General features: G+C 39.7%; 1 protein-coding gene across 1 annotated transcript in view; it reads right to left on the reverse strand.

Moving 5' to 3' along the window:
* LOC100692553 (dolichyl-diphosphooligosaccharide--protein glycosyltransferase subunit STT3B) overlaps window positions 1-23,556 on the reverse strand; it is a 96,792-nt gene that overhangs the window by 58,385 nt on the left and 14,851 nt on the right. The window contains exon 2 of the mRNA XM_003452429.4: window positions 839-947. Coding sequence (XP_003452477.1) covers window positions 839-947 — 109 coding nt within the window. The remainder of the gene's footprint in view (window positions 1-838; window positions 948-23,556) is intronic.

A 23,556-nucleotide genomic window follows, 5' to 3' on the forward strand; every position in this document is an offset into this window, starting at 1 on the left:
ACTTCACTGGGGTACAGCTGTACAACTACTTGATAGACACATATGTAATCAACCAGTCACGTGATAGCAACTCAATGCATTTATGCATGTAGACATGATCAATACAGCCTGCTGAAGTTCAAATCGAGCATCAGAATGAGGGAAGAAAGGCGATGTAAGTAATGCTGGATAGGATACGGTTGTAGGTGTCAGCCAGTTTGGTTCGAGTGTTTCAGAAAGGGCTGATCTACTGAGATTTTCCCACACAACCAATCTGTGGTTAACAGAATGGCCAAAAAATATCCAGAGTATTATGATTCTGATGTAGGCTGAGGGCACCATGGTTTTTCTAAAGAGTGTGTAAACACTGACTGTTCCCCATACACATACACAGAGGTCATTATCCAAGTCAGTGTTGCTCGGGGTCTCTATTATTTTTTAATCACAAAACATATTTTCTTAAAATTTTGTGAGCCTGTGGTACTCCTGAATCACACTGGATGGAGTAGGTTAAGCACTGGGGCCTTAATGTGTGGAGTTTCCCCCACAGCCCACAGACATGCTTTTCAGGTTAAATTATGATTGAAAATTGATTGTAGGTGTGGATGTAAGACTGTGTGGGGGGGCTGTTGACAGATCCAGTGTGTACCCAAGATGTGTATGCAAGATGGGATAGGCTCTGTCCGCTATGCAGCTCCAAAGCTGAATAAGCCATTTAGAAATCGGATCAGTAGAGATACTTGTGGCTCTTACGGGCACCTTATTAACAAGATTTAAATCTCTAGTTCTCTAAACTGGAAATGGAAAGTTGATGAACAAATATGTAACAAATGGAGCTGCATTTTGAAGAAAAACTTACTGTGCCACCCACGATCCTCCCCAAGGGGTACCACGCCCTTTCATCGAACCAATTGAGGAACTCGTAGAAGCCATTGGTGGTGAGATGGTGTGTTGATCTGTAGTTGAACCTGTAGAGATGCAGAAAAATAATAGGGATTACTTCGTGTAAGGCAAAGAAACAACCACACACATAGAATAAACATCTATTTTCATTTGTAGGCCAATTTTGAGAGGGAGAACAACAAAGACTCATCTCTAGGAAACGAATAGATTATTTACAGATTTTCTGAAGGCGGTAAGAATGGATAAGCTGCTGAGAGTTTTTCGTTTTTGAAACAGGGAAGATGAAGCTTCCATTCACAACGTGAGCCTTTGTGCTATCGCCAACAGCTCTCAGGTCAGTCACTGATTTAAAAAAGAAAAAAGGTTGCGATGAAGGGCTTTCATACATATGGTGGCATTTTCAGAACAAAAGCCTGCTTATTGTACAGATAATTCCAATTTCAACCACCAGGCTGAGGTGACGAAGACATAAAATAGGGCTGGTATTAGAACAGAGAAATAATGACCAAAGGGGGGAAAACTAAGAATAAATATAAGGAATATCGCTCCAAACAGGCTTCAATTCACACTGTAGCCGTGATTAAGCCGAGGGGGTTGGAACGGCGTCAAGCAGCAGAACCAAAGAGCTGACAGTGCTGAGAAGAAAGCTGCCAAAGAGAACGAAGCAAGTGTTCAGTAAATTTTCAGAGGCAGCTTCCTTTGCCACCGAGCTCATTAATGTAGGCCGAGTATGTTCAAAGGCTCATGTAACATAATTCATCTATAGAGATCCTATAGCAAGCCTCAGCAGATCACTAAAGGACTGTTATTAGACAAATGTATATCACAGAGGACACAGCAGCCTCGTCTGTGTGACTAATAAGCTCTGGAGCAATTCTTTGATTCATATTGCATCAAGTCTAAAAATATGACTAGCCAACAAACACAAAGTAAGGCTATAATAACAAGACTGAAATGAGACTAAACAATACAAAGCCTTGGTTGGGACTGGTTTTGCTTTAAAACCATATTTTCTGTGTTTATCTTCAGCCAAATATGCACATGTGGCCGTTGCTGCACCAATAGCAGGCTCAGGGGTTTCAACATGCTGATGCTGTAAATTCGCATTTATGTGCATCTTAAAGCAGCATATACATGCCAAAGTTTAGAGGCTATAAAGAGGCTCCTGCTGCATGCTTTTTTTTTTCCTTTTTTCTTTTTTAAACACAAATCAAAAGAGTACAAGTAGAGGGCAAGCTTGGCATTTTAACTATGCAAAACAGTGAGACGTTTATCTGCATCTAAATCTGCTACAAATGACAATAATAGGCCATAATACCGACTCAAAAGTGCAATCACGTCTTTATTTACTGGCACTCGTTAATGAGAAAACAGGGATTAAAAGTCACTTAACAGACTTAAATACCGAACTTGTATCCGATATAAATTTGCAAACAAAATAGTGTATACTTCAACTGTAAAATGAGAGAAACATGCAAGCTGCTGGAAGAGGCAATTATAATCAAATTCATCTGACCTTAAAACAGTGTCAACAGAAACAGTGAAGCACAACATGCACGCACACAAAAAAAAAGCACAGGTGTCTCGGGCTCGACAACAGCTGCGAACCCGATCAACTACATTTTCTTCCTTCAGCCTACCCCACTCTTCAAGTGCGAACAGGCACAAACCCTTAAACACTGGTCTTTTCAAAGACGGCTGTAATTTTAGCCAGAAAGTTCTCATTTTCACTCGTGTTATGAATGGAGCACACCTCTTTCCTCCCTAGAAGCACAGGCTCACTCGCCATTTTGTTCATCTGTAACAGAGATGACTGAAAGAGCGCCTCTGGACAACAAGATCAATCCAGACGAAAATAGGAGTCGTAACAAGGTTTCCGTAGGTAAACCTGTGGAAGGATAATGGTTTCCTGCAGCAGTCTTTGTCTCCACTAAGGCTCTGTCATCCAGTCCACATCCCACAGAGCAACTGAGGTGTCAGGTGGTTATTGGCTTCAGCTCTCCATCAAGCTCCCCATCTGCTGGCACCCATGCCTCTCTTCACCCCAATATGCCTCTGTGGACATTCCACGATGGACGCTGCACGCTGGCAGGGACTAACAGTTGTCTTTGCAAGGTGTCTTCACAGTCAAAAACACCTTGTAGTCTGGGTCCAACTCCCTACCAGGCAACCCTGTGTCCCTCATAGTGTCCACACCTTTCATTTGAATTTATAAAGGTCAAGAAAATCCTCTGCTTAAAAAAAACAAAAAAAAACAACAACACCTTTGTGTTTTAATAAATGCATATTTGTTGATAAACAATCAATAGTTTAATTACTGACCAAATTTATCGTCAGCATGTTTTCAGCCACAATCGAACAGGCCGGCTAGCGATTTCATTAAATCAATAAGCGTGCTTCCAAAGTTAATCACACAAACTGCGTTTCCATGTATGCAGGTGAGACAGATTAAGAGATGACAAGCAATGTCATTAAAAAGCTGCAAAGTCGTGGAGCGTGAGACGCTCACGATCAATGCAATAAGTTTAAAAATGCTGCACGGTCACGAGATGCTTGGTTTGCTCTCATCTTTTCTACTCCCCTTCCTCAGTCAGTTTTGAGAAGACTTCTTTGTATGCAGCACACTTTCATCGATGGAGAAGTTGCAACATGATGATGGGATGCTGTGGGATACAGGTGATACTGAAAAAAGTCAACAGATCCCAGGATTTTTGTTTTTGTGTTTCATTCTCTATGACAAAAGTTACCAACCATACTGATAAGTCAACACGAACAGAATGATCATAAATTAGAAGAGCAATATTCTCTATGCGACGGATGAAACAACAGGCAAACACTCACAGGCATTGTGCCTCTTAAAGTGATCTTGAAAAGCTATAAAGAAGCTGACATGAGTGTTTATCCTTGGGGCTCCTCAGGCAATCACATTACTCAACAACCTGAGGCCCGAGAGTATGAATCTGGGCAGAGAACAGACTAGGACAAACAAACCATCCAGCTGGAACACAGGAGTCACATAGGAAAGGGGGGAAAAAAAAGAGCTACTCTGATGCTTTACACTTTTTCCTGCTACAAAACCCCCCATAAAAGATTAGGTCCTGTCAATTAAAGTCTAGCAATTGTTTCATATGTTTAATGTCCAGTTCTTTCACACAAATATTTCAGTGCATGCTGAGGCGTGGAAAGAAGCTCAATGTTACAAAGTAAAAAAGGGGAAAAAACTAACTACAGAAGCAGCCAGGTGTGTGAGTTTGACCACAGAGGGACTCTGAATGTAGGTGCTGTGAAACTGGCCAGCCAATTCGGCCTCATTGTTCTGCAGCTGTCAAAGCAGTGAGGCGGAAACACGGCAAATTCAAAGAAAGCCTTTAAAAAGACAACTTTGCGCACTGCCACACCATATCCACCAACCCATTTTCCAAAGATCTCATGCACAGCTGAAGGGAGCGCTCTATCTCTGCCCTTGTCACTTTGACGGGGCGGATAATGTAGCTCTGCCAGGCACATTAGCAATTTAATGCATAGCTGCCAATATGGTTTTCAGGCCCACAAAGCACACGAATGACTAGTGATTCTACTGCAGCACCTCTGAAAACCAGCAAGTACGCTTCAAGGAAAGCAACACACCTCTAATAACACCATTTAAAGAATATATAAATAAAAAATCCTGGATTCATATCTGCAGAACAACTCATATATAAACTCCGCAGATAATATCTGAAAGCAAAAATAAAAATAGAAGTGGGATATTTATGCACTTGATATCACAGGGGGACTCCTGCAAGCACCGTCATTTATTTTAATCAAGGTCCGTTTCACTGATTACCAGTTTCCTGTTGAGACTGTGCCATCAGCAGCAGCATGACTAAGTGGGCTCCCTTCCTGTTTATAAACTAGTAATGCCTCATTCAGCATCAACTGCATAATCAGATGCATCATTGGCTTTTCCCCACTGGTCCATATTCTGGTGAGTGTCTGAATGGTCGTTGGTTCTAATCACCACCTTGACTAATTAACAACCTCTGTGAACAATGTGTAAATGATGAAACCGTTTATGGACCAGGAAGGCAAACAAGCACAAACAAAATAGGCTTCACACAGTGAGGTATCCGGCAGTCGAGCATTGTTGACCATCGTCAGGGTGACCCTGTTATTGTTCTTTTGTAAGGCCACGTCTCTTAAAGCAGAAATTAGAGTTCTGTGCTGAGTTCCTGTCACAGGGTACGGTGTTGCTGTTTGCATTGTGAGCTAATGTCTCTGTGCTGCTCTGCAATCTCAAGTGAAACTGGACTGTTATTTTTACTGAAATGCAGAACAGAGAGAAGACTCAAGAACAGACTGTAAATCTATACACAGACAGAGAGCTATAAGAATGAGAAAAGCATCTACACCAGCATAATGAACCTGATACAATTACAACCCACTGCATTTTGTTTCACAGTGATATTATCCTTGTGCTAATCAACTTACTGGGTTTGCACTGCATATTGCTACCCTACACATCTTTGAGTTCTGCATCAGGCTACAGCATAGGGTACAGAGCTACAATATTATAAACATTGCTTTGCATTTAAAATATACATATATATATATTACATAGAAAACCTTTAGTACATGCCACCAATATGATTAAAAAAAAGTACAACTAAAGACAGCTAGTGGAAATCTCACAGCTAATAAGGTTAATTAGCAACATGATTATAATGATTATTATAAAAAGAACATCCCGGAGAGGCAGAAGATTGTTACGCCACTACCATTCAAGCATAAAAAGGCACCTAACTCAATGGATGAACTGCTCTACACATAACAGACAGCTTAGCAAAGAACCAATTTTAAATCCTATCTTTTGGCTCTTTTAACTAGCAGCAAAAGAAAAGAAAAAAAAATAGGCCCGTTTCTTAAACTGAATTTTCAGGTTGACAGACATAAAAATAGTATTTTTCCACCAACAAGGTAATTCTCAAAGAGCCATTAGCAAAAAAGCTTTAGTTCCCCTCAGGGGAGGACAACAGCAATCAGTAAAGCACAGTGGAGGCTCTGTCTGTGCATTTTAGCCATTTTAGCCAGTGGTGTTGGGAATCTTGCCAAAATTTATAGAATTATGAAGACCAAAAAAATACCAACAAAATCCAGATATTATATGGAAAATATTTCACTAGCAATTGCCTCATTTTTCAGCATGACAATAGCCCCAAACACACAACTAATGTAGTAAAAGCATATTTGGTTAGAAAAAAAACAACAACAACAAAAAACACTGTCGTGGATTGGCCTCCCCAGACCGAACCCAACATTATTAAAGCAGTGTGAGATCATCTTGAGGCGCCAACACCCCAAATATTCACTTGCAAGCCAGTTTGCACGTGTTCCGATAAATTGCTGCACCCATTTCCCATTTTTCTAGCAAATATAAAGAAATGATGGGTGGCTCAAGACCTCTGCAGAGTACTGTGTAATGAGAATAAAATTTCTCATCATTCAAATGTCTAGGATTTTAAGATTTGAATCAGGAACAACTAAAACCAAGGAGTGAATAGCTGTTCACTGGATCAGCTAATGTCCATTTGACAACTCTCCCTGGGCTAACAATTTCTATACTTATGTAATATGTACCTTTGTGACTAGCTGATTAGGGTCAAAAACCTGAGTTATCAAAATGACCATATTTTTGCCATTTAAATATACTTTGACTAATGGCACGTTTTCTTAGGCAACAGTGCATTAGCCTCAAATGGCCCTCCTTAGACGGGCCATTTGAAGAACAGGATTACGGCTATCAACAGCCCACAAGAACTTGCCTTCCAATATCCCCAAAATAGGATTTTCTGGTTGGATTACCACAGAATTGGATAACAGTGAGTTTTCAGTCACACTGCACACTTTGTCCAACTGTCCCCAAAACTAATGACTCAGTACTGGTGGGAAAGGTCACACTAACTGGCTGACTGGATCGCTGCCAAAGCTTTAATGGTGTCTACTGGTCCTGCCATCACCTGACAAGATGAAGCATCCTGGCTACTAGCGATCTCTCTTCATTGTTCAAACTGTTAGACCCAGCAGTGGATAGAACTATCCACCCAAAACACAAGTGAACTCTGTGCCAATATTGGAACAGCAAAGCTGCATAAGTCTACAAACATCCAATACTGCTGTAAGAAGAGAGTGTGATGAATGATTTAGCCTACTGTAAAGAGTGAGTGCAAGAAGGAAACTGCTAATGTCAAGTGTACTAATTCCTTATACTTTATATCTGTTAACAGTAAGAGCGGGCTAACAATATACATGAGCCACCTTTAACAGCCAGTGGTATAAGTACACAAAATTACACAATGCTTAAGCGTGCAGTGGCTCAACTTAAATCGACTGGTATTTACTTCAATACTCTAATGAGCCTTCAGCAGCATTTAACTACACCACACATCCACCACAAGTGGTTTTTCTGTGCTCAAGCACTTTTTAATCCAACATTCACATTCAATATTGGTGTGCGAATATCAAATATGAATTGATTACATTTTGAAGTTATATTGTTACACCGTGACGCGTTACACTGTGTATTCTATCATTCACAAACAAGCCCACACTTTTTCTAATGAAAAGCAACTTCAATTAAATTTTTTTTAAATATATATAGCACCAAATCACAACATTTTCCTCAAGGTGAATTATATTGTATGTTAAAGACCGTACAATAATACGCAGAAAACCCCAACAATCACATGACTCCCTTTGAGCAAGCACTTGTTGATCATTTTTGGAGGCGGGGGGGTCTGTTCCATCAACTGGTTGCAGCAAAAGACACACTGCAAAGTGGTGTAGCGAGTGGGGTGGTTGACACGACAACACGACACAGGCAGACATGTCAGCTAGAAAAGCCAGATATCAAACTACCAAAATTCCAATTAAACCAGAAACCAGAGGTTTCCTTCTGTTAAAAGGGAGTTTTTTTCCTTCCTACTGTCACCAAAGTGCTTGCTCATAGGAGGTCATTTGATTGTTGGAGTTTTCTCCATTTTCTCTATATTATTGTTGGGTCTTTACCTTACAGCATAAAGCACCTCGAGGCAACTGTTGTGTGAGGAACTATATAAATAAAACCAATTGAATAGAACAGTTCAAGCATTTTCACATTCGAATACCTGCAACAGCAATATCAGAGACCAATCACGGTGAGGACTTTTATGCATATTATGGGACCTTCCCATATTCAAAGTGTGAAGGTTAGGTTTTAACAAAGATACACAGGTTCAGGTGAAGTTAATTAAGGGTTAGATCAATACAAATAACGCAATGAAGATTATTTTCTGAATGCATGATAGCAATATGTGCATATGTTCCTTGAAAAATAACTTTGTCAATGGGAAATTCTGTTTAGACAAGCAGTGAATGCAGTGGGTTGACTGAAGCACTGACTCAGTTGATCATGTTTGCACGAACCACAGCAGAAAAAAGAAAAAAGGAAACATTAAAAATATTATGAGATAAACAACAAATGTGCAGCTAATTATTCTGCTAGGTCAACCATTTCCAAATCTCCAAACAGGCAAAATATATAATTATCTTAATTTCAATAAGTTAACACTTGCTGACACTGCAGAGGAGACCCCCCCCCCCAAATTTAACCCAGAGTGCACAGCTCATCGTCTGAGATGAAGAGGTCCAGTAAGAGCCATTTAATCCTAATGCTACTGGAAATGAGGCATTACATTAAAATTGAACTCCACCCAAAAGATTTTTACATATTAAACGCTCATCCAGCGCAGCTAAAACATGGCTATGAAAGTTTCAGTTTACATCGTTTATAATTTAGTCGTCTTCACTATGAATTTTCCATATGATGTAACAAGTCTATCATATATTCCAGACGTCATTTAAATTAAGAATATTCAGCATTTGGCACATTCAGCATGGTCATAAATGTAATTAGTAGAATCACAGAAGGGGGCATATGTAACTATCCTTACCGGGAATGAGCGACACATTTTCTCAGCAGGCCAGACTGACTAAGATACAGCAAGCAAAGGGCCACATATTGAATAAATGAAACATGGCACATATTGCCGAAATATATGCTAATGCATACATTCTGTAATCACAACAGATTGCTTTAAAATAAGCCAAAGTCCAAAGACTGTTAGCTTTCTGCTAGAAAATATTGATAATTTCATATCAATTTGCTGCATTTGCTCCACTTACTTAAAAATATATTTACGCATGCACGTAAAATGTATGCTTGAATCAAGAAAGCAGTGAGTGACTGTTTTACTTGTGCTGATAAATAAAACTATCATGGTACAGACCTGCATCAGTAAATGAACCCAATATTCTCTATTTATCATCATATATTTGAATACAGTGTTTTCCACAGAGACCTCTCTTGATTGGGAAGCCCAGATATATTTTATCCTTCTATCTGGGATAATGACGATGAGATATATAAGCAATCTCTCTGACTGTTATTTTGAAAGTTCAGTTGCTGCTAACTAGGCGTAGGTTATGCAGATTCAAATTTATACAAGTGCTTCAAGAAAAATTTGCGCTAACAAAATCTACAAGGATACAGAAAAACATAAAATCCTGAATGTGTTATCACTGCTTGCAGCTCGCAGGCAGCAGCGTTTCTAAGCAGTAAGTAAATATAATTTTATACTATAAATAAATAGCATAAAATAAAGGCTTGACATTTTTGTTCAACAATAACTAAAGTAACGTAACCTTGTAACTCTTCAGGAGCTGCACAATATTATCCCATAATAAAACTGAAAGAAAAAAAAATAATAAACCTGGGATGTTGCATCTTCAGTCGGGCTTTAAATCAGCTCCTTCCAGCCCTGCTTTTCCACTAGTACCTGCAAGAGTAATTTCCATCTTCCTGACATATAGAGTGAAGTGCTCCAGTGATGCTCGGTGGAGTCATTTGATTACATTTGGGTCACATCACCAGCTGCTGTAAGTCCTCTTTGTCGCTTGGTTTTACTCAGTGTGTTTTTGCCTCGAGTAGTCAGACAAGACTTCCTGTTAAATTTGGAAACAAAGTTTCCTCACATATTTTACAAAAATACTGTGGTCTGTTGGAGGTTGTCAATGTAGCACACTTTTTAGGTACTAAATTGTAATCCGTAGCTGACACACAAATTTCGCCGTCAGACGCATCAGGACTTGTCATGTTGTTGTGCATGCTAAGGAAGGTGAACACATTGTGTGACTATATCAGGGATATGACACTTTTATATGATGAGGTCACAGTGATCTTGGAGTGTCTTGTCCCATGGCTGGACAGAGTTTGACTCCACCATCTTGGTCTGCAATTGGTGAGAGTGGTCATTGTTCTCCTCTGGAGAGAGATAGGGAAGCAGGGACACAAAAAGCAGAACCAGCTCTGCAGCTCACAGAGGCTACAAAATAAGACTACTGTTGCACACTGCAGTTCAAGACTGTGAAATTCGAGTCCATACACATGATGAGAAACTTAGAGAGACAGTACCCAAAAATGGGTACAACCGCGTTAAAACCCTCAAGAGAAACGACCTCTGGGTGAAAACCGTAATGTCCAGAGTCCAAAGACATGTATGTTAAGTGAACTAACTTGGCTCTAGGTGTGAATCCAAGTACAAATGGTTGACTGTCTTTGTGTTAGCCCTGCCACCCTAAAGGAACCCTAAACTGGATAAGCGGTTTAAAAATAATTTAATTAAATTAAAAAAGGAAGATGGCTGGATGAGCCAACCTCATAGTTTTGCTTTCTCTGTATCTTGAGAGATGTAACATCATGACAGTATCCAAAGAGCCAAATTAGTGCCCGCTCAAACTAATGAATCAAAGCTAAAGCTGAATTTTCTATCTTAGATCATTAGTGACAACCTTAAATAGACATTACTATGCTCCAGCTCTAACTGGGATCCATCTGACACACAGCACTATTTATTTGCTCCAATACCTCCACATTTTGACAGTCATAATAAAAATTCTCAGTTTGTTCGGTTATAAAAAAGGCTGTGGGGAGCAGAGTTATTCAGCTCTGAATATTATTCAGTCTCATAAAGACTTTTCTTTGACTAGGTGCTGTTGTGTGAATACATCAACGTGGTGTCTCTTTCTGTAACAACACATATGTAAGAAAGCTTGTGGCTCGAGCTTCACTGTTTGGATGCGCTCTTTTTTGTGTAAAATGCAGAGTTATTTGATGGAGTTAGCCACTGAGGTCTACATTCTCCTGACAACAGACTTCAAGAGTCCCAGCTATTGACATCCCAATTATCTTTTCACACACATTTAGACTGCTACTCACAACCGTGTGCAGGCTGGCAATGCCTACCCATCACAAAGACACAGGCTTTTAATACCTTATGGGCCTAATAGGACAATCAATCTTAAATTGTGTCATATTCTTGGCAAGGTACGACGAGATGCTTACCTGAGCTAAAAGACGACAATGAGAGTCGCTGAAAGTAAATTATCAAAGCAGTCAGGGATACACAGGTGACTGCAGGCAAAGCAAGTCTGAAGCGAGAATCCAACACACCATTTACGTGTACACGTTCTGAGATGATTGCTTAGACTTTTTTTTTTATTATTATTAAAAAAAATAAAGAATACCTGATGAAAAACAAAGGATAGGCATGTTAAATTTCAAACTTATTATGAAATCCAATTTAGATCTCTTGTGGTTACTGGTCAAATAAAGCCTTAATTGATTTTTTTAAATTAATGGTGTCTGGAGGAAACAAACTAGTTAAAAGGTTTTTTAATAACAATTAACCAAACTATTCAAATGAAAACCTGTCGAAAGTAAAATCATCTCTAATGTGCCGGATTATTAAAACTAAATATGATTTCATGAAAAAAAATGGCTCTGGACACCTTTCAAATTTATGCATATTCTGTATAATAATTTCTGCAATATACTTAATATTACATTACAATTACAATTTATTCAGTAGATCATTTAATAACCAGAACGTCAATGACATAGTCGCTTGTCCGGCTCATCATTATTGACAGCTTATCGTAAAGCGTGGAGTCTGAAAAGAATGTTTTAAACTTGCTATTTAAACTATACTGCACAAACTAATAGCAATCAACTGACTAATTAACCGAGAAGTCAACAAGGCTTGGAAACATTTCTATCTGGGACAAATTAATCTTGCTTCACTGAAATGATGATTCTTGTGAAAACAGAAAAGCGCCTGGAAAACGGCCAATATGACCTTCGCCATGATTTTGGTGAAGACCCATTAGACTCTTGTTACACAGGCCTACAGACCATTTAATGACTGCCTGGCAAACACCCATCACTGGGGGCAAATGGGTATTCCCTGACTGGTTGCAACTGGTTACTGGCAGTCGCTGTGAAATCACTTGCTAGTTCCCAGTTATGACAGACTAGAGACTAGTCAGTGACCTCATGGAAAATTGTGTCTTGCTGACTGGTGTTCGAATGAATGGTTGCCGCCAGCACACAGTGCTTCACTGAAAATCTTGTGATTGCTTTGGTTGCTATCAAATGAAGACTCCAACTTGTCTGCAAAGACTCACAAACTAGTTGCTAAATATTAGTTAAAGTATTTAAAGTGTGATGCAAACCAAAAATAAGAACATCCATCTTCAAAGTGAAAGTTGTCCCTGAGCACTGAAACCCACAAAAAACGTTTCTCTAAATTCTGACAAATACTCTAGAAGTACTGATTCTTCTGAGCTCATTGCCCTTCAGCTAAAGGAGCTAAAATGTAACTAAATCTCAGCATGAAGTTGTATAATCCTAATTATACAACAAACCATCTCACAAACTGATAGATGCATTGAGGTAATCTGGGAATCAGCATCTTGCCCAACACCACTTGGACATTTGGGAACATCGACAAGCTGCTCTACTCCCCAAGAGCTGCCCCCGTATCATGGTACACAGTCTCTCCAGCTCATGAATATAAAGCATAATGGCCAGAACTTTAAAAGAATATGTACAGAAGCTGGGTAGACAGACAAAATGTTAAGTATTCAGCCTTCATGCATGAGGTGAAGGCCTGCTGCTGATACTACCTGTGGAGAGTGCGGGGTTGCCGAGGTCTCCTGAGAAATTGAAGACGAAGGTTTGGTACACAGATTCATTTCACACTCCATAGATTCCTGCATTCTAAGTTAAACACCTTGAATGAAGTTAGCAATCTACACAATGCAATCTCACAGCATGATCTTTGTGATAGGATGAAGAAGAAGAATGTGCTTGGTCAACTGAGTCCAATGAGGCCAACATAGACATTAGGAAGACACACCAAGGTCAAGACAAGCTTAACCCTCAGTTTAATTGATAACATAGCACCGCTTGTTTAACTGATGGTCTGAACATTTGGTTGAGCAAACACAAAGCCTCTGTGACTTAACCATTTACAACAAATATTTATGATAAACCTTGTGAAAAAAACAATTTACAACAGCAGGACTGATGAAACTTGGTGTGAGGTAAGGTTTTTATTTTGAAGCAGGATTTTTACAAAGAACAGATAGAAATAAAACTTATGAGTCTATATTTTTCCCTTCTCTATATCACCAAGACTTTCAAGTTTCATTTGAAGCAAAGAAATTTATTCTTTGGCTATTCAGTAGAAAGAAGAGAATGGAGGGGGGAATTTTCTGAGGATATAGGAAGAAAGCTTTATATCAAACAGCACTTTGGAAACCAAAGCAAACAGCGACAGTGAGTCAGTCTCAATAGGCTAGGTCGAGATTATCAGCACTTGCAAAACTGTAGGCTGACGTGCAGAGAATCCGTCAATGACAAAGCCATTAGGTAGCTCTGCTTTCTGTGTTCAATAACACTAGACTGAGGTGCAGCATACAATTAACCAACTGGGGCCAGTATTGATTAGAACTTTCAGAAGAAAAATGAGAAATCTGAACCCCCACAAGTATAGGTTTAAACACCACAGCAATTACTGTGCAGAAAATAGTCCTAGGTAAGATGAAGATGTGGGTATAACAAAATGGAGGGGGCCACAGTAAACTAGAACCTTAATAAAACAAAAGTATTTACTGCGATCAATCTTAAAGTAGCTTCTTTTATTGACTTGATATTTTTTCTTTCAGAGATCAAAGCAAACTGACTAGCTCCATTAGTTCACCAAACCTGAATAACATGGGCTATCGGTTCCTAATGCGATTATGTTACATCAGTGATAAAGTAAATCGCCTGGTGTTGCAAAGTCCAGCATAGAGAAGTTCTGCTTTATTTCCCATCACTAGTATGGAAAGACTGAGCACCAATAGAAAGCTATCACAGACGCATCAGCATTTCATATTGCAAAAGAAAGGGTTCCTGTTCACCTGGTGATGAAGACTGTTAGAATTAAACTATTCCAAGTGTGAAACACCAAGCTGAATGTTCTTTGAAAAGACTGCAATTTGTATGTTTAGCATTTTTATAACAAAGACATGGGGGTACTGCTGCTAGAGTAGTCTCAAGTAGGTTCCATAGTTCTAATTTTCCACATTTCTAGTTTTCTTTTATTGGCAACTAGTGATGTTTTGCATTTAAAAACAAAAACAAACAAAAAAAAAAAACACACACTGATATTGTTCAATGCATTCACTGGAAACAGACAGCATTTCAAGATGCACTTTTTATAATACTTGTTCTTAAATTGATACAGGCAGAAACAAAATGCTTAACACTCTAATCTTCATAATACTAAAGACACTTTTTTTTAACCATACCAACCAGCCATATAACCAGCTTTCAAAATACACATCCACCTACAACAACCTGTAACACATCAGGCGTTTACCAACTCACAGCTGCTTAACCGAGGTCTTTCATCCGCAACATCCCATTACATTTCCAAAGGAACTAATAATTTGCGGGGTACATCCATCATCTTTAGCCAGAATAACAGTTTTGAGACATGTAGCATCCTCCGTAATCTCATATGACTGCTCCAAAGCAAAGGCTCTCAAATATGCCAGCTGATGAATATGCTGGATTGACAACTGATGAGTAGACTTCAATTGCAACAGCTGTTTCGGTGACATTCACTGCGTACTGCATGGATGCCAGATGGGAAATTAAAAGCGTAGTTCTTAGCACTGCAGATTAAAAGCAAGCACAAATGTGTCTTGCTAACTGCTGTGTGGACAAACTGGTTGACTACCACATGGTAACGTCAATGTATTATAGAAATCATCACTGTTTTTTTGAATGATGACAATGATTTCTGATGATGTAATGATGTTTCAGTGCTTTATTTAAAGACATGAAATTCCCCTCAGATTTCTTAAACCACATTCCTGAAGACAGTCCTTGGAGGGCATAAATTCTCCTTTCTTAACTCCATCTTAAAACCTGCTGAGCCTTTAAGCCCAGCAATACAAAATGCAGGATTTAGAATTATTTTAAGTGCCACTGAAACAACAGTGATTCGAAGGGAGCTAAAGATTTGTACTTTCAGTCCATTTAAAAGGTAAGGAGGGAGATAACAAATGTGATGTTCCCAAAAGCACAAAGTCACAGAATTTCAAGTTGCGGCGTGTGAATCAAAGGAAATGGATGAAAGGCACGCCAATTCCACATTTAGCCAAGGAGTCCACTGGGGCAGAGGCTTCTCTTTTATCAAAACCCACTGTTGCCATCGACCAAAAATAGGGAAAGCACTGGGAGAGCCAAGCAGAGACAGCAGGCAGTAGTGAATTCCAGAGATAGGGAGTAATTACTGGCACAGAAAGAGCTTTGCTGTCATAACGGGTGGCTAATCAAACAGATATCACAAACACAAACACCGAGGACAAACAGCAGCAATAATTATGGGCCTAATCATCACAGGCTGAGATCTCTATTGAAGGCATTCTGTGGGAAAAAAGTCATTTCTGAACTGTTTTCATGATATTTTTCGGGGGGGGGAAACAAAAACCTAAAGTTCAGCTACTGACAAGGTGTGATGAGAAGGGCAATGATCATATATGTAATACCGCTGATGATGCTGTCGCCCTCAAAATACAAACTAGCGTGAACAATAGAGTCTGTTTTATTCAGTCATATAGGTGGTATATTTGTATTGATGCATATGTTGCCATTATCAAATTCATCACAGTTTAGAATACTGCAGCACATGTAGCAGAGTATGCATCACAGCTAAGCAGACAGTGCTGCTAAATCCACTGGTGTTTTCAGAGTAAATTGCTAGAGGGTTACTGAACACTGGACCCATCATTCTCTGGGATTGTAACAGAAAGATAATAGTTTTTAGACAAATAATTGTTATTCTGTATATAATGGTATATTACATTGCTACAGACTGGTAAGCCTACCTTCTGCTTGTACTTTTATTTTATGTGTAGCTATTGGGCGCTACCATAATAATAAATTCAGACACTGGATAAAAGTACTTTTGGATGCTCTTTTATTTCCACAGGGGTTACCACAGCAGATGTCGGAATTCGCAAAATTGTTATGCCAGATGCATTCCTTCACTGGCCAGGTTAACATTTCTAATAACTGCTCAATACTTCAATGCTGTTGAAATGGGAGCTTTACTGACCTTTTAAAATTCTTCCTAAAGTGTTGTTTAGTCTTGTGAACGTCAACAGCTTCAGCTGTTAGTGAGGGGAGGAGCTGCGCGCTCGCCCCTCAGCAGGGTGCTGTGCGAATTTGTTATCGAGGGAAAGACATCAATTGTGCAAATTCTGAGGACATTTTTTGACAAACCAAAAGTGTATACAAGTATCCTAGCCAGTATAGCATTATCAGATTTCTCCTTTTTTTTAAATTATGGAGAGCCACAAAAATTCACACTGTGCTGTGTTCCAGGCTCTAATGCTTAGAGAGACCCGAACATGTTGGAGCTACACAAACATACTAAATCCACCAGTGTGAAGCTCTAGGCTGAAAATCCTGCAGTGAGGGTAAACTGAGGGCAGCTGCCCACAGCCAACTACAGCTTGAAAATCATCTTTCCTTCATTCAAACATCCACCTGCTGCTGGAAAGGTTGAAACGGGGAGAGGGGGGAAAAAAGCTCTATAAAACTGTGCAATGGCCAGAAATGAAACCATAAAACTAGAAGTTAAAAAACACAGCTGTGGACAATTACACTGTCTACATACAATTGATTCCCCTGGATAAAACATTACTGCTCTCCCTTTGAGCATAATGGCTTCACTATGAGCTGCAGAGTCACTAAGCGATAGTAGAGAAAGCCAGTGAGACATTTATGGCTCATTGGCTTAAATATCAGTGCGAGGCACTCAGTAACACCCCAGTCAAGATTAGCAGATACGAGACGCTTTCTACAACCTCTCTACAAACTCGACAATCATTAGGACAGTTTGCCTACATCACAACACAAGTTATTGCTGCCCCAAAGCTGCCATATCTGCATGAATGGGCTTGCCGCTGTGGTTCGGAAATCCTGAGGGGTCAAAATTTACTGCGAGGGCTGAGTAATTATACACTGTCTTCTGTACCACTGCGGTCCCTTCATCATTATTTCCTAACACATGGCTGCCTCTGCCGTTTCATATTCTATGGCTGTGAGATAATGGGAGAGGACAGAGTTGCGTACTTCCCTCTCCTCCTCCTCCTCCTCTGTTCCTCTTCTCCTATAGTGGTGACAAACCAGTGTTTCAGTTTTCCACAAGGGAGTCTGAGGTGTTTAAATTCCCAAAACTTACAGCCTCTTCGGTGCAAAGGACAGCACAGACATACTGAAGTTTGTGCAATCCAATGTGGGGTTTCATTAGTGTACTGCAGCCCGGCGGCGCATTGAGCCTAAACTGACTACCTGCTGGGCCTAAGCATCGGGGAGTTTTGTATCACAAACATTGGGTTAGCTATAGTATTTCATTATCCTACTGTTAGAGTTACCTTTAAACATAAAAACAGCTTGAAAGAGTACACAGAACTACAAGGAAACTTTAAAAAACGGATACGAATTAGGTGGAAGGAAGCTACTTTTCTATCGATGATAATGATAAACTGTGTGTGCATGCCACATCCTCAGTTTCAGAGTCTTGATTCAGTGTACCATGCAGCTCTGGGCTTTATTACAGATGTGAAGTCTGACTAGAGACTGCATTGTTTATGATTTCGTGGGCTGGCCATCACAGACCCCTTGCAGAAGACAGCACTGGTATATTTTTATCTATAAAGCAAGACTGGATAAACTTTATGTCTGAGCTCCAGCAGTCACCAGCTACACTCCTCCAAATGGTTGCTTTTTGATGTGCCCAGGGTTTTGACAGATCTGGAGGAAACAGAATTGTGTCACTACACACGGTGGATGTGGAAACCACCTTTGCAAACAGATCTAAAATGAACATGTTTATATCTACTATTGAATCTAGCAGCATAAGCAGTGTGGTGAAGGAGCACAGATTGTATAAAAGATGAACACAGTTACGTCACATCACCCGGTTTGTGAAATGCTGTCTGGAAGCCTTTACATGAGCATTTCCAATCGTCTTAAGTTTCATTTAGTGTGACCCAGAATGAGTGAGCCTCACAGTCCACAGGCCATCTTCCTATAGAGTTCAGGACTAGAAGTCTTTTTACAACCACAGCTATCACGCTTGGTGATAGCTAAAGTCAGAAAACTGAGGATGTTGTGTGAAAGCACAAATTACACATTTTCCAGTTTTCCTAATGTTTACATGCAATGCCAACATCTTGGATTTTGAAGTTGGGGGTCGGTGGGCTGGTCCATCTTTCTGAGCTGTAAATGTGACTTAAAGGGGCTTTTCAGCTGAAAATGCTGACTGGGAACTCAAACTATTATAAACTGAAAACTGTACAATGTACATGAATTTGCATCATTCACTTTAAGTTAAAAAACAAATATAACATAATCTCTTATGAGCTTGTATGGCTGCCTTTGAAAGAAATTTGACCTTGATAGAAGATAATAAAATTTAAAAAAAAAAAAGGATGACTTTCACAGACAGGGAATCTTTTCAGGGGCTTTTCCCCTTTTTTCTTAAAAAAAGGAAAAGAAAAATAAAAGGTTGCCTTAAAGATTTCTTATCAGATCAGGTCTCCTTCGTGGAAGCCAAAGGTGAACGTAGACAACACAGGCAACACAACTCCACTACAAGCAACCCAAAGAGCGCTTGTTTGATGTTTAAAATCCTTAACGATCCACGTAATTTAATGAGCTACCATGCCGAATACTGATATCACCACAGGGGGCTTTTCAACTTTGTACAACACAGAAAAGACTACTCCATCATAAATGTGACTCTGCATGCATAATTGCACTAAAGGAAGAGGACACTGATTTTGAGGGGGTAGGGGCAAAATGGCTGTAGTAATTTCCAGCAGTGGAAAGACAATGAGCCTTTTGTTATTCCTCCAATTAAATGTCACCCGAGACGTAGCAAAGCTTCCACACTTCAGGCCTTCTGTGCCAAGGATGAAAAATTGCTTGTGGCTAAATAGAGAATACTGTAGCTGTATGCAATGCTACTCTTAATTCAGGCCAAGGCTTTCTGAATGCAACTCAGTGTCTGAAGCCATGCACCAAGACTTCGTAATGCTTAGACTGAGTCACTGTTGTCTGAGTTAACAACATTTTATACACCTCTCGACATGTGGTGCCCAATAAAACAGCTGTCTGACCTATTTTCGTCTCAAGGCATTACGAGAACTGAGACTATGGGAGAACAGCTCCAAATCCTCCTGCTCTAGTGACAAATTAAACCAAATACCTTTTCAGTTTTTTGTTACGTGAAAAGATGATCGCCCTTTAAATGTGTTCCCATCAAGTCATTACTGCCTGTCTGTGTCAAGCTCGTGCAGCTGCCCCACTGCCTAAGGTTATCGCTAAAGAAAACCCACAAAGCGTATAAAAATGATAGCCAAAATGACAGCTTTTATAGGAGGAACATCACAGCTTTGCCAAGTGGTCAGCACTGTTATGATATGAACCATGGTGTGTGCAAACTCCCAGTGAGCAGGAATCTTATCGCTTATTCCACACTGAAAACACACGGTTGCCCTAATCCGACTTTGAAACTTCAGCAAAGATAAAAATCAAGCAGCACAAGCACTCTCAGATAATGTATCTGTGCGAAATGCACAGTGATAGCATCTTAGTAGAAAACTGGGCTCAGGGCAAAGAAAATACATAAAAGGCAACAATGAGCTCATCTTGGATAAAAACTCCACTCTCTCTCACCCATACCCGATAGATTTGGAGTGGTGGATGAGAGCAAAGGCTTCTGCTCACTCTCTTGTCTGGGTAGCAAATCTCCAAATCCCAGCCAGAGGCGGAAACAGATCCAGCACCCTATTACGGGTGAGCCTGAGAGACGGGAGTGCAGTTTATTCGCAGCCAAATTCAGCTTTTGTCTAGCGGCCGCGTCAAACGGGACCCAACCTTTGCTGGAAGTGTCATAACGACATTATGCCAGCTCTGGCTGCAGCAACTGCAGGAAGGGTGTGCGTCTGTATAGGTGTGTACCTGTATGCATATTAAATGAAGAGACGGTGATGAAGGAGAGAGTTCCAAACTCCTTATTGAACTGAAGCCCAGAAATGCAAACGGAAGAAACAATCCCTCTGATTTCCCTCCACAAGCAAATGATGTTGAGACTAGCATACCCTGTACAGTCAGCACCCCTGAAAGACACCAGCTTTGTGCCAATGGCAAGATGCCGCTCATCAAGATGGGACCATTTCAGAGATTTGAGCGTTCATGCACCTTTTATCAAAGTTTAAGAAATGGTGTCGCGGAAAGTTAAAACAATAGTTCCACCCTTAACACATGTCACATCAGTTCACATTAGAAGGCTTATTAATTCTAACTCAGAATGAAATTAGCTTATTAACAAATGAACTTGAGCCTGACGACCCCAGTCGGACCAAACCGTTTGCTAAAATCAGTCAAAACTATGACTTCACCACGAAGTCAGTGTTAATGACTCTGATACCCACATGTCAAAGTTCAATTCAAATCAAAGCATGCACAAAATTGAGCTAAATTTACATTTCTGCCTCGAGTCCATTTGGTTTATTTATTAATTTTCCCAAGGGGCCACATGATGAACTGGGACTGGTGTGGCAGGCCACACCAATAAGCCAAATCCAATTCTGCTCTCTATAAACTCATTGGTGAGGCCCTCCACAACAGTCCCAATTTCTAATGTGGCCCCTCGAGAAAACTAATCACCCAACCCTGATTTAGAGTCTATGATGTAGCCTAGATGCTTGCCAGCATTTAGAGTTCTGCTCGTTGTGCCTGCAGTGCTCTGCAGTTTCTCCGTTTGAGCTGATCCATTGTCTTTTAGTGTATTTGAAAAAAAATGGTGGCAGAAGAATTAGTAGCTGAAAATGCACAGGAGTGAACTGGCCAAATGGCAGTTGCTGCAGTCTGTTGACACGCCATGTAATTAGATTTGTAGGGGAGGGTCTATGTCAGGTTATAGCATAGGCTTTCAGGAGGGTTTGCAGTTGTGAGATACCTTAAGCAAAAAGTATAAATCCCACTTTGTGTCAAAAATGAAAAAGCCCTTCTGAGGACTTGGCTGCACTTTGTTTATTTTGCATTTTCACAATAGAGTTTACTACAAATATAAAGGGAAAATAAAAGGTAGGACTCACACTAGAAGTTATTTCTTTCACAGAGCAAATCCATTTATTATTAATCCATTTATTACATCCACGCATCCAAATTGTATTACACTTTAGAAGTGTGCAGTTTGAAGTAACATAAAACAACGCTGCCAATCTTCCCAGATGGAGAGGCCAAAAAATGTTAATGTTTAACATTTTGCTTAAAAAATGTCAAAGTATTACCATTAAGAGCTGTCCAGTGCAATTCTGAAAGCCTACCATTAGACTGGCAACGTCAGCTCCAGAAAAAATGGTGAAAAACACTTGCAGGACTGACTAAAGAATTGAAAAAATGGAACGTCTATGAAAACATTCTAAATATTCTGAATGACGTTACATCATCTAACTCTATAAAATATTTCTGAAAAACTCATAGTACCGACAGTTTATTTTATCATTAAGATGAATGATAAACCTCTGACAGAGAGGAAAGAGATGAATTTTGACAGACAAATCCCATGGGAATTCACATCATATGCTGTGCCAGATGGGAACTGTAAGAGCATTATATTTAAAAAAAAGAATATTCCTTAACAACCTCACTGGCACATTGAGTGTATGGGGTATTAGCATGCAATCAAAGTCTCGGAAAATACTTTTTTTTTTTTTTTTTTAAAAAAAAGAAAGAAAGAAAGCTTTAAAACACCAGTGCTTGGTCTGATCGCCAGGGTAGGGTCCGTGTTTATGTGGCTTTTGAAGCAAATGGGATGACGGCTAACAAGTTCTTCTTGCTTTGAAATGCAACTCCGGATAGCTGGAAGGGCCAGATGGGAGTTAAAACACTATGAGTATAAGACTTGCTTGCAAAGTTACAAAAGTCTTGCTCATGGGAAGAGAACAGACACAAAAGAAACCAGACAAAAAAGAAAAAAAACACAACCTGGCGAGTACAAAAGTAAGAATGGCAGAAAGAAGACTACCTCAGTCAGTTTGTCACCTCGACTAAGAAAGTACGTTTCAAGGTCAAGATAAGCAGCCATGGTAAATGAAACTCTAATGACTGCGGTAATTGCCAAATTGCTGGAACTATATTGAAAGGGAAATGTCGAAGTCTGAGGTCACTTATCTCTCGTGAGTTAAATCATTTCAAGTGCTTAATGATCTCCTTCATATATTCCAATGAAACTTTGGGAGCATTTTTAATGGAGCGGTGCCATCGCTAGCGCCCGATTCATTTCTTAAGTGTCGGAAATATCCCCCTTGATCTCGCTAACTAGACTATCTGCTTAAAAAGGGAAACGTGCTTTGAAGGTCACAGGTTGAGATGAAAAACTGTGGAAGTGAAGATGACAGGCTCATCACAGGCGTACATTAAGTTCACACTCTTTGATTTCAGTGCCAAACGCAAAGGACCAGAAGAGGAGAACCAGGAATGCAGGATTTGTCACGAAAAATAGCAGCAAGAGAATAAAAGTAAACAACCTGTCATAAATAATAAACCTGCTGAAAATTTAGAAGCAAAGACGTTTACATGGAGTTGGGAATTTATTATACTCCAAGCAGAGGTATCATTTGGCCAAGTTTAGAGTAGGGTCAAGAGCAATCCAGATAATTAACTGCAGCTACAAGACACCAAGGAATTTGCAAAGAGACAAGTTCATTTTACACTTTATGGACTCTAAAAGACATGCTGTAAATGCATCCTTCATTTCGTAGTTAATGCTCCAGGAATTCTTCAAGAAAGTACTGTATATTGGCTTTCACTGAAATGCTGCTGAACCACAACTGGAAAGCAAAGAGACTCAGGAAAAAGACAAAGGAATAACTGAAATGTTACCAACTGGATTGAAAATGTCATCAAACTTTTAGAACCCTTCTCCTCAACTATCTCCAATTTGCATAAAGGTTTATGGTCCAAAGTCATTTATAGTGGATAAATATAAAAATTTTAGCTTCATATATAATATATAGAAAACTTCCAGCATGTTTTTTTGCACTTTAAAACTAAGGTCATGTTTGAAAATTAATATCTTCAAAAATTAGATGGCTGAAATTTTCTATGGCCCTTCTCATCAAAAATAAAACAGGATCTGTAGAGGAAATCTCATAAAGTCTCATATCTGAGCGCACACTCACACA

Source organism: Oreochromis niloticus, linkage group LG22 (genome assembly GCF_001858045.2).
Source record: "Oreochromis niloticus isolate F11D_XX linkage group LG22, O_niloticus_UMD_NMBU, whole genome shotgun sequence".
NCBI classification, from domain to species: Eukaryota; Metazoa; Chordata; class Actinopteri; order Cichliformes; family Cichlidae; genus Oreochromis; species Oreochromis niloticus.